The following is a 17,734-nucleotide window of genomic DNA, read 5'->3' on the forward strand; positions in this document are numbered from 1 at the left end:
TTTCACATGCATACATGGACTCTCCTGGCAAGTTCCAATTTTTTTTCAATTTTGTCCTCTTAACAGCTATTTTTACCGGCTTTTATATAGATACTAGACTACCTATGACCCGTTGGGTCAGTATGTTATATTAGCTATGGAATTCATGTATGAGCGTGACATTTGTGACGTAATGAAAATAGTTTTTTTTTTGACATAACAGAAACATTTCTATGAAAGTATATTAAGATGAAAAAAGAATATAGATAGATTTCTATGAGTCGTTCTGTTTATTATAATTGATTATTTTTGAAAAAAAAAAATTTACAGTTACTGAATTATGAGTGGTTGGCCATACTTATAGGTAAATGTGCACTGAACAGATACCATAATACTTATTATAGTTAAATTCAAATTTTGATATATCTGCTTTTTTTTTATTTTTTTTATTTTTACATCGTTCATTTCTGTATTACTTTTAAGTTATTTTAAACCCCACTTTTCCCATGTTAAATAATAATTTCGAAATAATAACGTTAATATTTCAGTGCGCAGGTCATGCACACAACCGGATGTCGTAAACCGGAAAGTGGGTTACATATCGTTACAAGGTCATTTGAGTTTTATAATTATATATAGATAAAGCAACAGTTCACAAAAATGCAAATATTTGACCTGCCTCATGCCACTCTATGACCTTGCGTCTTAGGAGATGCACTTTGAAAAACTGGAGACAGAAAGACAGACGTAAGGAGTTTTATAAATTAGATAATATCTTGAAATAAATATATCAGCTCTCAATCAATAATGCTAAATATTGAGCTTGTCTGTTGTAATTTGAAATTCGATCCTTTCGTAAATCAATCTGATCTAGATAAATTTTGTTTATATTTTCATAATTTCTAATATATATATATATATATATATATATAGGAGACAAACTTTAGGGGTTTTTTTTTTCATTTTGTTTGTGCACTTTCACAGTTTCGGGAGAATTTTTTTTCCATTGAAAAAGAAAATTAGTACATGAAAGAGTACAAGAAAAAAAATGGCAAAAATATTTAAAATACACACACATATTCAATTTTTTTTTTTAACACAAAAAGTTGAAGAACTACAAAAATGAGTGGCACCATTAAAACTAGCATTGGGGGGGGGGGTAGCTCTAGAATTTATTTTCCTACAAAGTCACCACAATTCTCAATGCACTTTTGCCAGAAATTCAATAACTCATCTCTGCTCTTGATACACATCTATGACAAGGGTTGCTTTCTTAGTCTCACACCATCAATATCTGCAACATGAAGATAAAACGTTCAGATCATGAAGTTTAGGCATAACAATTCAGTTTGCAATTCTTCTGATCCATTCAGACAGAATAAAAACATTGGAGGCATTATTTTTGGAATGTCCCTTGTGGGTGGGGGTGTATATATATATATAAATAAATTTTTAAATTCTTTTTTTTTTCAATAGTTCAATACTGTAGAAACTAGAGCTATAAATATTTTTATCTTATAGGAACTATTTTGGGTGCTAATGCAGAGAGTGATCTGTGCTATTTTTTAAATTGTATTTCCAAGTTTAATTAAAGTTTTATTATGTTTTTTTTATTCAATTGTACCTATTTACAATGCCTCCCCACAGGACAGTTAGACACCTGGGTCGTTTCATTGTAAGGTTAAAGTACAGAATAGGTACAAAACACCCTCCCCTCCCCATGTTAAGAATGGCTTTTTAAATAATAATGTTATTATTTCAGCACAGATCACTCTCTGCATGAGTACCCTATTTTGAATTCAGGGAGCAGACTCTTACAAATTCACCAAAAATGAATTTTTTCCAATTCAGAGCATGCAGTTGTTTTGACTGACCGAGATATTTAATGCATGATGTTTTTGTTCTTTTCACGAACTGAATAAGAAAAATGCTGTGACCAATATAAGTTTAGGATTTGTCACAGGTCTCTTAACATGTGAACATTTAATTTATATATATATATATATATATATATATATATATATATATTTCATGGTGATAGTTTAGGCTTCTGCCCCAGATAGAAGCTTAAGACTATGGCAAGCTAGACAGAAAATACACACACACACAGAGTAATAAATAAACCTGATAAAGACACAATCTTTAAGCAAAACAAATTTATCGAGATTGTAAAAGCTCTACATGATTAAGAGGAGCAATTCATATGAGAAGAAAATCCAGCATTATACAAAAATAAAAACATTCTCCTCTTCTGATGAAACATTTAGCTTCGAAATGCCATGGCCTAAAGATTTATTTTTGTCTTTTCCTTCTTTATTGATCTTATGATATAATAAGGTTTTATGTAACTTATCTTAGAACAGAAAAGATGAAGCTCAATATTTAAAATTATAATTTTGAAATGTCTATAAAACTATTAATAAATAGAATATTGAATTGTAATCATTCAATGATAAAATGACAATTTCTGCAGAAAAATAAACTGAACGTGATGCTGATGTGTAAGGAAACATAATAACAGTGGAAAGAAAAAAAAAATGGACAAACGCATGTAATTTTTCATAATTTGTTTATCATAAATTCAAGTTTTTTTTTTTCTTTTAGACACGTGTTCTTGTTACCCATGGCATTCACTGGCTACCTTTTGTGGATTCCATCATTGTCCTTTCAAATGGAAGAATATCTGGAATCGGAACGTATGACGAACTAATAGAAAATAATGCCACTTTTGCACAGTTCCTGACAACTTACAATTCACAAGAAACCAATGCGTTATCAGATGAAGATTCTGACAGTAAGAACCAGATTTTCTCTCACTCACATACACACACATACAAATACAGTTAGAAGTGCCAAGAGTTGTCTAAGCAGTTGATCCTAAGTTGAGTCAGTTGCTAGTCTAGCCATACTGAAGAACTGTTATACGGCGAAACTGTCTGTGGATGATTATAAATGCTCCCTTTTTTGGGTTGAGCATAATGATAAGTGAAATAACAAACTACCACTAGCATATAATGCAATCCTCTTTGTGCAAACAAATGCAACTTAAGGTATTTGGACAATGTTGGTCATTGTAATTTCACCTTAGCAGTAGCCACATAACATAATGGTTAGAAATGCTGTCATCTAGGCGATAGTTTCAATCTTACCTTAAGGCAGATGCTAGTCTAGCTGCATTAAAAAGCTGTGATACAGCAAAACAATCTGTCTGTAGATGATTATAGATATGAATGGACTCTCCTGGTGAATCCTGATATATGAGGTTCAGACAACTAAGTTATCCAAAATCCATACAGATTATTTGTTTATAGTAATGAAAGCTTTTTGTAGAACCATCCACTCTTTTTATAGTTACTGCTAAACCCAGTCAGTGCAAATGATTGCCACAAGACAGTAGACCTCTGGTTTTACATCAATTTTCCTTCTCTTAGATGAATGACTTAACAAAAACAGAACATATCTCTCCCAGTTGTTTTAAAGATACCCCCAGATACTAACCTGGAAATTTCTACACCACAGCACAATTCTTACAGCACCTAGTATTCCCAAATGGTTACTCTTCTGGTACTCGCCAGGTTCATTGTTGTTTAACTCAGAGATCTGACAAGAACTAGTGTATCAATATGATTATGACGTATGTATGTTAAAAAGAAAAATATATGGAATAATCACGTTGACACACCAGTTTTCGCCAGATCACTGAAATTAAGCAATGATGAGCCCAGCCGGTCTGAGATGGGTAACCATTTGGGAATACTAAGGTGCTGTATGTGCTCTCCACTTATCTCGACATTGTTTCCAGTTTTCCTGAACTTATATATATTTGCAACTGAAATTAAAACAGTGCCGACTCAGGAAAGGTGTGGTTGGAGATTGTGCAACTCTTGCCACAAAAATTTCACGTGCAGGCACCCTTCAATGGATATCCATTGTCTGTCAAGACTGAACAGAGCTGTTAAAAAGAAAAAACTTAAACCAATATTTTAGCCATTGCACACACAATTTATTTCACTTCACCAAGGTGAGATTCATCAGATATAAGCTCAATGGCTGGAGGTTTGTTTGCTGTGTTTGTTTAATGTAAACTTCTGACCATTGACCCATATCTGACAGTAAGGACCACATTCTCTCTCTATCTCTTACACACACACATATATATACACACTTTTCTTAGTACTACTTAAACTTAGTGTACAATACAATTGGTAAACTATATATAGTTTTTCTACGTTACCAGATAAACTTGAAAACATTTCTATAAACTGAAAATCTTATTTTATTTGATAGCAAAGTCGTAAATTTTTAATTCTCATGCTTTTCTAACTTTTGAATTATTCTCCGGGTTGAATTCTGTAATTATTAAATTGTTTTATTCATTGTATAATTTATTAGAATGTGAACAATCATTTCCTTGGTTATGTCCCTTTTGTATGTCTGACTAACTTGTTGTCATGATGCTATTTTGTAACCTTGGTGAAAAATCCCTGATGATGACGACTTGTTTTCAATAAAAACTTATATCATCTCGGAAACTATCATACATCTTATACTCTTGCATCATACTATCATAGATATTATATTTGCTTTTTTTTTATGTTGAATTCATGGAACATCACGAAAACGATCATTTTAAAAATCATAATTTCGAACTTAATAAATATATAGATTTATTATTTTTTGTTTTTACTCCTTTCCTTACCTCTACTTTTTTATTCTCATTTTCATCTCCTTTAATAATCCCCCACTATTTCTCACCCTTCATATTTTTCATTTCTAATCTAAATGTTTTCAAGCCAGTTTTATTTGTATACCCTTAAACTAGTATAATGCCAGTCTTTCTCCTCTTCTCATGAGAAGCATTTAGCTTCGAAATGCCATGGCCAAAAGAGGTTCTTTTCCATTTTCTTTTCATTTTCGGTCTTATTGATCTGATGATTTTTATAAAGTTCTATGTTACTTTTATCTCATCTTTTTAATTTGTGAATTGCTCCTCTTAACGGAGTAGAGCTTTTACTATCTTGATAAGTTTGCTTAATTCAAGATAATACAATGTAACCCATATATGAGACTTCTTATCCCTCCGAGGGGGGGGGGAGTACAGCACTCTTATATCCGGGTTAAACTGTACATTAACACAGGCTCTAATTTGGGATCAGAGAAAATCTCACTTATATCCGTTTTTCTTGTATTCGAGTGTCTTATATCCGGGTTACACTGTACATTGATCTTTCGGTTCATTATATATATATATATATATATATATATATATATATATATATATATATATATATATATATATATATAAAATGTACAAATGGAAATTCTTTTAACTTTCTTGAAGTTTTACATTTGGATTTTACCGTCACTGGATTTTTTATCTTCCACCAGACTATCCATTCATGTGTAATCACCTTTTTCTTCACCATATTCCCTCTCCTTCACTTTTTTTATTTTCAAGTAAGATCTTTGACTTACTTGTTGTTTCATCAAATACTTCTGCATGCAAAATCCGATCCTGCATTTTGCTAATTCCTACCCTCTGATGAGAAGGAAAGTATTTCTTCGAAACTCCGCAGATTAAGGACTATCCATTTATCTAGTGTTTCCTTTTCAGATTAAATATGTTTTTAACTCATTTCAAAGTGTTTTTTAACATATTTTATTAACTGTTTGCTCATATATATATATATATATATATATATTCACTGTAACCGTTCATCACTACTTGGGATTATTTACTTTAGTTTCCAATTTTTTTCTTTATTTTTGTTAAATACGCTTATTTAAACGTGTCAGAATTTTTTAGATAAGGATTGATAATTGAATTATCTGCAAAGACTTGTAGCCAAGCAGATAAAAGTGCTAAATAATATTTGATTCCAAGTGACAGTCTTCTAGAAGTTGAGGGTTCAATCCTACGTACAGGCGATACTGAGTATACAATTATTATTAATTACCTAAGATTTCTATTTGATTATGGCTGACACAATGAGAGCAAACTATCCCTGTGGATTAAATATTAAGTGCAAATTAATATGCCATACAGACTTCTGAGGTCAACATAACGATTTTTGAGTCTAATAAGATGCACCTGAAGAAAGATTAGAGGTTACATCAGCCAAAATATTGTGAGAATAATATCCAAGATGAGAACAATCGTCCAAATAATCCGCTGGTGTCTAAAGATCTTGTATTTTGAATGCAATTTTGATCTCCAATTTTTTTTTTTTTAATTTAATAAAGAAACTGAATGAGAGAGATAAAACAACTAGTCAGAGATAGGTTAATTTGGAAATCGATTTCTAACAGGCATATAGCACATTTAACAATCTAATCTTATATAATTTTGTAAATAATTTATAGATTTTAAAAAAATATCTGTTAATCATATCTACCTAGATTACACCCTCTTATATTTGTCACTAAGGGTAATGATGTTACGACGTTTATTATCGAATGTATTTTGTATTGTTTTCACTGGTCGCCATATTTGTTTGCATGCATTTAATTTCTACACATTTATACATTAATTCTGTATAGTCACTTACATTAATTCTGTATGCTCACTATTTCATAGCTAGCTATAACATATACTGACCCAACGGGTCACAGGTAATCTATTAATATATAAATTTTTTAAAAGTATCTGTTAATCTTACCTACTTAGAATTTGTATTAATTTATCATGTATTAAATGTTTTGCTTCCTAGATGAAACTGCTCACCGCCAACGTCTAGAATCGGAAAATGATTCCGCCCTTTCCACATCATATGAAAAGTCATCCATGTAAGTGACTATTTTTTATAAATTCTTCTCGGTATTTCATATTGCTCATAGTATTGTTTATTGCACAACTTACAATCTCATTCTCTTCTCAAGTGGCTTTTGGCCGTTGCAAAATATTAATATGGATGACTATGTGCAAATACCAAGCCATGAGCGAAATGACATCACAGTAAGGAAAAAAAAGACGATAAAAAAAAAAGGAAAGAGCATGATCACGTTAGAGATGTGGATGACATTCAAGAATTACGATCGTATGAAGGATATCACAGTGGTAATGAGAGAATGAAGAAAAACATGTCGTTGTGCAACAGAAAAGGAGAGTTGAAGTTCTTTTTTATTCTTTGTCTGCTTTGCGACTGAGGCTACATGTTGGTTCAAGGAGAATGTTACAATATAAGTGTTGCATTTTCTTCTATAAGCCTTTATGACCTGAATTCTAATGTAGATGATTAAAAAATATTTATTGATGATTTTTGTTATTTTAAAGGTTAATGATACTATGATTGTTTTCAAACTGGAAATGAAGTATATTTCAATAAAACACACTGAACTAATATGTACAATGGGTGTTTGAATCCATTCCCACTTTATTTATGCCGTTATTTATTTACAACTTAACAAATTAGTTCAACCAGGCCATAAAGGGATAATAATGAGGAGAAAGTATATTTGAATGGCATTGGAGTTGTCCAGAAGTTTTGTTACCTTCATGATAACATTGGAGCACAGTGAAAACTGGTGCTATTGTTAGGAGTTGGACTAAGTTCAGGAACTTCTGTCATTACAAACCAGCAGAGCATTACCATTGTTGACTAAGAAGAGTCTATCAGGTATGTGCATGGTGCAATGTATAAGAATGATATGATAGATCTACGTGAGGTTAAAAAACAGGCTTAGATCTGAGGACCTCAGAGAAAGATTAAATCTGCACAGTTTAGAGAGATTTCTGCAGAACAGGAGACTTTGTTAGTTTGGTCACATCAAAAGAATGGATGAAAGTTTTGGGTTAGTTTTTCTTAATACGCCATCAGATTTTTTTGCCATTGTGGTAAATGGAAGAGTTCAGAAGTAGAGAATCCATGTGGTGTTCTTCAATGGTGATATTGTCTAATGTCCAGAAGATTAAGCTTGGGGCACATGTTATGAAAGTTAAGCTGATTATTTATTTTTTTCAAATGACACATGGTTGCTTTCAACTCCTTCATTGTAGCTCGTTTTGGGTGTGAATTGTGTGTTTAGCATGCCTCCCAAAAAAGAGAAAAATCCAGGGGGGCTCAAATATGGTGAGCGTGGATAATACTCGATACTTCCTCTTTGTCTTAACTACCTGTTTCGCAGGTTTCAACATATCCTCTTAGGTCATGATGATAGTGGGGAAGTGCTCCATCCTGCTGGAAGTGCCATTCTTTATTTCTAAACATCTCTTGGGAACGTGGCATAGCGTATTCATGTAGCAAGTTGAGATATTTTAAAGAGTGTATACATTTTATTGGGACACCCTATGTGTGTATATATATATATATATATATATATATATATATATATATATATATATATATATATAGTGATAGGATGATTCAAATATTTTTCCAGATTTTCGATTCCAGTACAATTACCAGTTCTGATCCTGATTCTTTATAAATTTCTAAGTATTGAACTATGGAAGTTATTTTCTCTTAAATATCATAAAACACACGTTAAATATGCAGATATTTTCTCAAACGTAAAAATACATTTGCGGTGGGGTGGGGGGGTATGATCTATACATTTTAATTTTATTGGTTGTTTAAAATCAATGAATATTTATTTTATCATTACTACTAGCAGTGGAAGATTTTGTTTTAAACAAAATCAAATAAAAAAAAAAAGATAAGTAAAGGAATCGGTTTTGGCATCAGAAAATAGACACCATTTTTTTCTGATTCCGATACGAATTTCCCAAAAAGTTCCAATTTTTTCCAATTCCAATTAATCATCTCAACACTAAGATATATTAAATAAAAGATGAGGAATAAAAATTACAAATAACTTTATATCAGATCAATTAAAAGACTAATAGAAAAACCTTTTTAGGCCATGACATTTTGAAGCTAAATGCTTCTCATCAGAAGAGGAGCCAGAATTGTATTAAATGTAAAATATATAGATAAAAACTAGCTTAAAACATTTCGATTTGAAATGAAAGAAATATATATTAAGGTATATTAAAGGAGATATAAAATACAAGAATAAAAACTTTGAAATATAAAAAAATGTTATAACTAGGAGGAAAGAATTAAGCATTATTGATCTGATGATATGATGAAGTTATTTGTAACTTTTATGCCTCATTTTTTATTTAATACTAGCCTCGTGCCCGGCGTTGCCCAAGTATTTGGAGGTGTGTGTTGAGCAAAAAAAAAAAAGTGGCAGTAAGCAGGTAGGCTCGAACCCATACCGCAAAGGAGGAAAAGAATGTGAAAAAAAAAGACGGAAGTGGCGAAGGTTTAAATTAAGGCTAGTCAATCGAAAATATTGGCGAAAAAAGCGACCTCTCCATGTAGTTGAGGGTTTTTAGCTTATTTTTCGATATTTGTCGTCCGAAGGGTTGAGCTTCAAAATGATACCGATCTTGTGAAAATCGGTCTCCTCTGTCAAAAGTTTTAGGCAGATATACAGACATACATACATTTGAACAGACATGAGATTTATATTATAGATATTTAATTGCTCCTCTTAACTGTTGAGCTTTCTCTATCTTTGTAAGTTTTGCTTTGTTAAAGATATATTCTTTGATGACTTCATTATATTATATATATAAAATTAAATATTGGTAGTAGTTGCGTAGACCTTCATAATAAATGAATAATGAATTTGATTTAGAGTAGGATAGAGAATGACCACCGGATCCCTTACTCCACATACTTGATGACCTTGTACCTAATTTGTTAAAAAGTATGAAATCGTATCTGTTTTATCCTCGGTCAGTGAAGGAGAAATCTTTTTTGTTTATTTTGTCTTAACTCTGCTTTTCAAGATGGTGCCTCACATGTCTAACCCTGTCGTCGTGGGGGAGGCAGGAAAGGGACTATTTCAAAGTCTCTGTTAACCAATCACAGCTTTGCATTTTTTCATCTTCTTCCATCCCCACCTCTTCACTATGTAACAGTTTGTTTGTTTGTTTGTGTGTGTGTGTGTGTGTGTGTGTGTGTGTGTGTGTGTGTGTGTGTGTGTGTGTGTGTGTGTGTGTGTGTGCATTGAAAGACTGAAGTATTGAAACGCACAATCTTTACTTAATTTCTTATTTGAACCCTTGTTATTCAGTATGAAACGATCAATATCTGTGGATTCTTCTACCTCGCGTCAACTAAAGCGGATGTCATCTGTCGTTTCAAATAAATCCGCTACAGAGGAAATAAAAGAACTTCCAACGGTTGTTAGCCGACTGACTGAGGATGAGTTTCTGGAGACTGGACAGGTAAGAGAAAAGATCAAACTATATTCCTATCTAATCTAATCTAATCTACCTATATATATATATATATATATATATATATGATTAGTTTTTTTGGAAAAAGAAATCCAGCAGAGTGCTCAATTAAAAGGAAAATCCAAAAAAAAGAGCGTATTTATATTTTTTATTTTGTGTACAGAAAGTTGTTGGATGAGACAAGTCATTGGTACCGTCGGTTTCAAGCCCGATAATTAGGACCGTTTAAGATATCCATATCAAGCTCTCTTCAGCCAATACTCATCTCATGAGATGAGTATTGGTTGACGGTACCTATGACTTGTCTTATTTAACAACTTTCTGTACACAAAATACAAAATATATAATATATATATTTATATATATTTATTATATGTGAAACAGATGTGTATGCCTGTCTGTATAAATATTTAACTGATAACTTCTTAAACTACTGGTCACATAACACTGAAATTAACAGGAAATAGTAATTATACACAGAGGATGGTTTATAACTTGTAAAATCTTTGTTTGGATGGATGAATAACGTGTACAGAAATGTGTCGGCAAGTTGAAATGCAAAATGTTCATTTCAACTTACCAACTTATTTCTATTACTTTTGCACATGCGCAAATTCATTCATAGCCTGAAGTTTAATTTTAAATCTTTCTTATTTATCAGTCAATAGCTCAAACGGTAGGGAATGCAGCTAGAGTGCTGAATGTTTTGATTCTAGCTGATAATACCCAAGTCATTTTTTTTTTCTTTTTAAACTTTTAAAATCATTACTATATATTAGGTACAATATAATATTCAATAGAAAATTGGCTCTGTAATAATAAATATGAAATCTGCATGAAAATATATTTAAGCATATTTTACGACTGGGCAGCCCCCCCACCCCACCCCCTCGCTAGTATTATACTAAATGTGAATCAATCTACGTTTGTTTTCTTAAAGTTTTTTTTACTTTAATAACACGAAATATATACTAAAATATACATTAGTTCTAGGATTGAATTATGCTTGAAACAATTTCTTTTAATTGTTCTTATTAATTTTAATTCATATTTGACTGAACAAGTCACCCAGTTTTCACTCAACTATCTATGTATTTCTATCGTCCCTTAAACAGTGACTCTTTCCAGCTAATTTATATAGTGTGTTTGTATGCACAATAAACACATGTAAATTAGATAGTAAGCTAATAGATCACTTTACTTTTGTATTTATCCTAAAGAAAATATACAAGTAAGACTGATGCTACCAAATGATACAAAATGCATTAAACATTGATATTATTGGAGTTTTTCTTCTCTTTGCAAAACTCAATCATGTTCTGCAAAGCCAAAAGCAAAATCAATATTTTTCCTCTACAAAACAAACAAACTAAACTCCATGAATAAATATTTGAAGATATAAAGAACTTGAAGCATAAACACTTTTTCTGAAATTACTAGTTTTGGCATTAAAAAAAGGGGGTTGATATGCCGTAAAACAATGCCAAACCAAATTATAGTAGTAAAGAGATTTGCTATTTTTAGTGATGCAAGAATTTTATGAATTTTTGAATAAAATTAAAGTGGAACAAGTAGTGTTTGTGACTCGAGGTGTCACAAATATGTCCAGCTTGAATTTAGTTGCAAGGATTCAAACAAACCATTATACAACATGTATATTCACCAATGATACCAGAGAAAGGAAATTACAATGAAGATTTACAAGAAATATAAATATACTAATATATACGATTTTATAATAAATTAAAGATAGTGTAAGGAGGCAGGAGAAATAGGGAAGGGCTGTTGGGTAGATATTAATTCTATAAGCCTTGTTTATTAAAAATGAGTTACCATTAGTTTAATTATAAGGACAAACTCCTCCTTTACAAGTTAAATTAGGTTTATTCCCACATAGTTTCAACAATAAACAGGCAGAGACTTGATGGAGACAGAAATATGTGAAATAAAATGTTTTTCTTTGCTTTGGATTGCAAACTAATTATTGCAATTTTCTAACTCTGTCCCTTACTAGAAAATGTAATAATTCTGTGGTTTAAAATATAAATAAGTATTAAATGTTTCCTACTGTAACAATCGAGAAAAAAAATGATGGGTTCCCAGCTTTTAAATATGGACTCTTTTGCACATAGGGCACTTTATTTTTCAATGGAAAAAAGAATGTGTTTGTTATTAAATTTTTATAATATCCTTCATTTGAAATTGGAACAGCTACTTTAAGGAAGACTAATTGAGGAAGACGGGTAGTTGAATTTTTGACACATAAGAAAGAACATTGGAGTTGAGATTTGTCGGTGTGCAATGTTGATGAAGAGGAGTCTATAATTCATTGCCTCTGGTCAAGTCTGCGATTATTTTCCTCTGGTCAAGTCTGTGATTCTTTACTTAAAGATTGACTATTAATATAGGAACAAGGCTATTATTATGTAGATGTGTGTGTAGAAGGGGGAGGGGGCTTTATTCAGAAAACATTACAAAGTCAGTTTTTCCCAAATCTTTTGCTGTATGAAATATGAATGCAATTTTTTTTTTTTTTTCTGTCTTTCAGGTGGATTTCCAAGTCTACATGAAATATGTTCATTCGATGGGATTTGGTCTTACGGTTGTCATGTTGCTTTTTGGTATTTTCTACCAATTCAGTAACGTTTATTCTTCAGTTTGGTTAAGAAATTGGACACAGGATCCTCTACTTCAGAATGTCTCGAATTTCAACTCTTCCGCATATGAAAAGCGCACAAATTATTATTTGGGAATTTATGGTGCTCTTGGAGTTACACAAGGTCAGGCAGAATTTTTTTTTTTTTTTTTTTTTACTAATCACAACCTAAGGCCAAAAGCCATTGGAGAATAAATAATTTTTTTAAAGCCACGCCATGCATGGCAGCATGTAAAGCAAACATCAAACAATATAATGATGATGTTGAACTAATCAGAAAATGTGTACGAACCTCAGTTTATCAAGCATGAAATACTTTATTTGGTTGTTGTCACAAAATTAAAAATACAAAGACACCAGTTCTGTTTGTTAGCGGGTCATTTTCAAGCACGTCTTAGGGTCTGTTTTTAAGGGTTTGCGGTGAATTGAAACCACGTGTTATACCAGTATTCCACTCACTAGTACTGCAAGCTTGTGATGGAAAGCGCACATGTTGAAACAAATCTATACTCACACTTCTTCACCCAGCAACTTTTGTCTTGTCAATGCGAGATATCATCATGATCATAACAGCTGTAATCAATTAAAATATATTGGCAATAGATGGGGGGGGGTCGATAGTATCACATTTATATGAAATAGTAGTACCAATTTCTGAATGATAGTAATTCGTAAAGGCAGATGAAAATCATTCATCATATATCCACTCTTACTACTACTATAACTACTACTACTACTACATAATTGTTGCAGTTAAAAAGTAGCTTCACTCTCTTTCCTGTTAGACATTCAAAAGGAATAAACTCCTTTTTTATTCAAAGTTTAATGTCAATATTTTGCAATGTTAGACCGAGGATAATTACTCGAGAATAATTTCACGGTTACTTATAAATATAAAAACGCTTCATAACAAGAACATAGCAATATATATTCATTTAATAACACATGTGCTCCCCTACTCGACAACATCACTGACCCCGACATTGTTTTCATGGTTTTCTGCTTCTTCTTTGTCTTCTCTTCTGACTGAGTCGTCGTCTCTCACATTTCCGGCTGCCAAGGGGGGGGGGTACATACGGGCTTACAAGAATAAAATAAAACAAAATGCAAAAAACACAAACTCTGACACATTCTGCAAATATAACTTGCACTCTGGGTGTGTGACACCATTGACCTTCTACACGCTAAGATCCACATCTATGTTCTGTTGTGGCCATGTTCGTTAGTTGTTAGTTCATCTCAATCTCTTAAAGCTCTCTCAATCTTGTCCAAGCCATGACCTGCCTTCTATTGTCAAACTTGCAACTGTCCTCAACTGTCACAAACCCAAGACTGTCTGTAATTGTCACACTGCCACACCTTGATTACTGCCACACCTTGATTAACAATCCTATTTTAGTTCTCTTTTTGTTCATTGGTGAACAACTTCCTATATCTTTGTTCTGCTGATAAACTTATTTAATATTTTTTGTTATATTTTTCCTTTTTTTTTTTTTTTTTTTTAAATTCCTAACACTTGATTTGGGAGGGGGGGGGTGATAGTATCACATTTACTTGAAATAGCAGTACCAGTTTCTGAATGATAGTAAATCAGCAATATTTATTACCTTGCCACCATAAAAAGATGTGGCACAAGGCCAGAAAGTGAGGAAGAAAAAAGTCAGTGCATCAGAAGGTGAAGTGGGGACACTCTGGCAATACAAAAACAGCCTGAGTGCCCTCGTCAGTATTCCTCAGGTTATTGGCAATAAACCAACTTCTTATCAAAGAGAGAAGGTAAACCTGGGAGGATGCACCTCTTAGGGTTGAACAGGGTTATAATTCATTCCAACAAAAGATCTTATCACTAGTGAGATTGTTTCTAGGTTGTCAGAATGATATCAAAGAATGTAGCTGGTGAACTAGAAATTTTAAATGAATGCTGGTAATTTTTTTATTTTAAATAGAAATCGCTCCAAACAACACATAAAGCCACTGGATGTAAGGAACTAAAGAAAAAAAATACTACTTCAAGATAAAAAACTAGCCAACAATAAGATGGATAGATTTCGACCTAGAAAACAGCAATTCTTCGCCTTTTGTCAGAAATATCGCTCATGGAATGTGAGCACTAAGGGACAAACTAAGGAAAGCCAAAGTCCACTTTCGACCCACTCAGACCATAAATGAATACATTGTTCTGGAATAGTTCATTGTAAGAGGGGTGTTGGTCGCTCTCTACAACATGATAAAACCTTTAATTTTTGTACTGTTATTTTTTTCTATTCATGCACAATAACCCCCTACAAAAATATAGTAAATATGTCCTAAATACTTTAACTTTTTTTTTTTTTTTTTTTTTTTTCCAGCTCTTATGATGCTCGCTTTTTCGGTAATCTCTGCATTTACTCAAATAGCAGCATCCAAGATTCTTCATAGTGATATGCTGGAGTCCGTCTTGAAGTCTCCCATGGCTTATTTTGACACAACCCCACTTGGAAGGATTCTGAATCGTTTTGCAAAAGATATTGGTGTTGTCGACAATTTGCTACCTGGCTTGTTCCGCTCCGTCATATTAAACATCTTTGTCATTCTCAGTACCGTGTTAGTTATCAGCATCAATACACCAGTTTTCCTTGCAGCCGCAGTTCCCCTTTCAGTTCTCTACTATTTTGTCCAAGTAAGTAAGATAACTTTGTTTCTGATTGGCCAATTTTCATTTGTTATTGTTGTACCATGTTATTGGCAATACTTCACTACAATTAATTTTAAAAATTACTTGTATCGGTTCAGAAAATCTGATAATATGAAACATTAAATGACCACCAAAAAATAAAATTTAGCAAGGGGAATTACTTAGATTTTTAATTAAAGAATATAAGAGCTGTTTCCCTTAAAATTTTATTTCTTTTATTTTTTTATTACATTTTCATCTCAAACAAGGCACATTGCCACTTTGATGTAGAGGGCTACTATCAGGGACATAAGCTATAGGGGTACATGTGGGGAGTTGGGCAGCAAGATGTCGGTTCATGTTACACTTGAACTTCTGCATGTCAGTACAGTTGGAGAAGGCTCTCTTACATCTGGGGATCTCCTTTCTTTTTCTGTATAAGTTTAAGCACAAATGAAGATTAAAAACTGAAATAACTTCACTGTTTTCGGGCAATGCTAGGTTAAAACAAAAAAGCAGCTAACGTATTTATATAATATCTACTAAAATAAAACTCCTTGTGTGTCTGTAAAAATTTTGGTTTTGTCCGCATGAAAATATTTCAGTATTCTAATATTAAATCGCTAGTATGATCAGTTGTTTGTCTTTAGTGTCTTGTTTTTAATTGCCTTGGGGAGGTATTTTTGGTTCTTCATGTATGGTAAGTGGGTATAAACTTACACCAAATTTTATTTTGATTTTTTTTTCCTAAATTTTTTTAACCTTTTATATAAGGCTTCTCAGTTTTTTTTGTTTTTTTTTCATTGTTGAGTCCCCCTCCCATTTAATCTGATTCTCTCATTATGAGATTGTATCTTTACAAAGGAAAGATATTTTATGAGCAAATATTAGTTAATCTTTATATAAAGTTGAGTATGTTTATATATCTGTGTGTGAAAGATTTACTTTTAAACTAATTAACCGATCATTATAAATTTTAGAATTCAACTGCTAGACTTAAGGAAAGTTAATGTGAGTTAGATTTAGTTTAATTAAGTTTTATGCAAAGGGAACAAAAAGGAGATGAAAATTCAGATACCTCCAATTTTTGTGAAATTCAATAATAGATATTAGACATTAATTAATAAATATTCCCCAAATTGCAGTTTCTTGAAATATTTTAAATGGCTTTTATGGGACATATGTGCACAATTTCTTGTTTGAAAAATTCAAATGTTTCAAATTTGCATTAAATTTGATTCATAATAATTAGACAAGCAATTAAGTAAAATTCCCTGAATTTCTTAAAAACCCTTAAGCTTAAGCCTATAAGTTTAGACATTTTTTTTTAAATATATATATATATATATATATTAATAAAGGTGAATCTGCATAGCTTATTCTATCTACATTATGTTTTAATTTGTTTCAATTTGTGTTGATCCGTTACTTCTCTTCATTGTGTTGCCTTCTATAAAGTTAAATTTCCTTTTTATACAAGCTAAACAATGCTTCAAGCAAACTACATTGACCTCTTAAAATTTTATTTTTATTTCAGCGCTATTACATACCAACTTCACGTCAATTGAAACGCATTGAATCCATCACTCGCTCATACGTTTTCAGTCATTTCAGTGAGACTTTATCGGGAACATCATGCATCCGTGCCTTCAAAGTACAAGACCGATTCCATCGTGAATCTCTGAAAAGAGTGGACAAAACGAATGCACTTCTTTTCACAAACTATGCCTCAAATCGGTTGGTATCTTTCCAAAGTCATTCTTTATACAAAGATTTCTGATTCCAATAAATTTGCAAATTGTTAACAAAAGAATGTTATATTTAATTGTGTATTTAGTGCTAGTTCAAGGTAGTTTATATTAAAAACCTACACCATTTCATGCCAAGGGATTACTTAAAAAAAATTATGTTTGGGGAAGGAGGTTCTAAACTGCTATTTCAACTATCTATATTAAATTATTCAGTTACGTCTCTTTTCTTCGTTTGCTTATATGTTCTCTCTCACCTCCCCTCCCACTCTCTTTTGCTTCCTCTCCCTTTCTTTATTAAAAAACTCATTTTATGCCCAGGAGATTACTTAAAAAAGCTATGATTTGTTGATACTAGATCAGACTGTCTGGATACTGGCTTCTTGGTCTAAAATGCACCAAACATTAATGTTATTGTTTATTTTTTACTCTTTGCAAAACTC

The 17,734-nt window shown here is 32.0% G+C and overlaps 1 protein-coding gene across 3 annotated transcripts in view; it reads left to right on the plus strand.

Annotated features, from left to right (window-relative positions):
• Window positions 1-17,734, plus strand: part of LOC145277545 (multidrug resistance-associated protein 1-like) — a 164,115-nt gene that overhangs the window by 120,368 nt on the left and 26,013 nt on the right. For all 3 annotated transcript variants that reach the window (XM_080129014.1, XM_080129015.1, XM_080129013.1), the window contains 6 exons: window positions 2,584-2,773; window positions 6,690-6,765; window positions 10,069-10,222; window positions 12,783-13,014; window positions 15,239-15,549; window positions 17,081-17,280. In XM_080129014.1, the coding sequence (XP_079985140.1) occupies window positions 2,584-2,773; window positions 6,690-6,765; window positions 10,069-10,222; window positions 12,783-13,014; window positions 15,239-15,549; window positions 17,081-17,280 (1,163 nt within the window). The remainder of the gene's footprint in view (window positions 1-2,583; window positions 2,774-6,689; window positions 6,766-10,068; window positions 10,223-12,782; window positions 13,015-15,238; window positions 15,550-17,080; window positions 17,281-17,734) is intronic.

This window comes from Euprymna scolopes, chromosome 6 (genome assembly GCF_053919585.1).
Source record: "Euprymna scolopes isolate OS-2025 chromosome 6, ASM5391958v1, whole genome shotgun sequence".
Lineage (NCBI taxonomy): Eukaryota > Metazoa > Mollusca > Cephalopoda > Sepiida > Sepiolidae > Euprymna > Euprymna scolopes.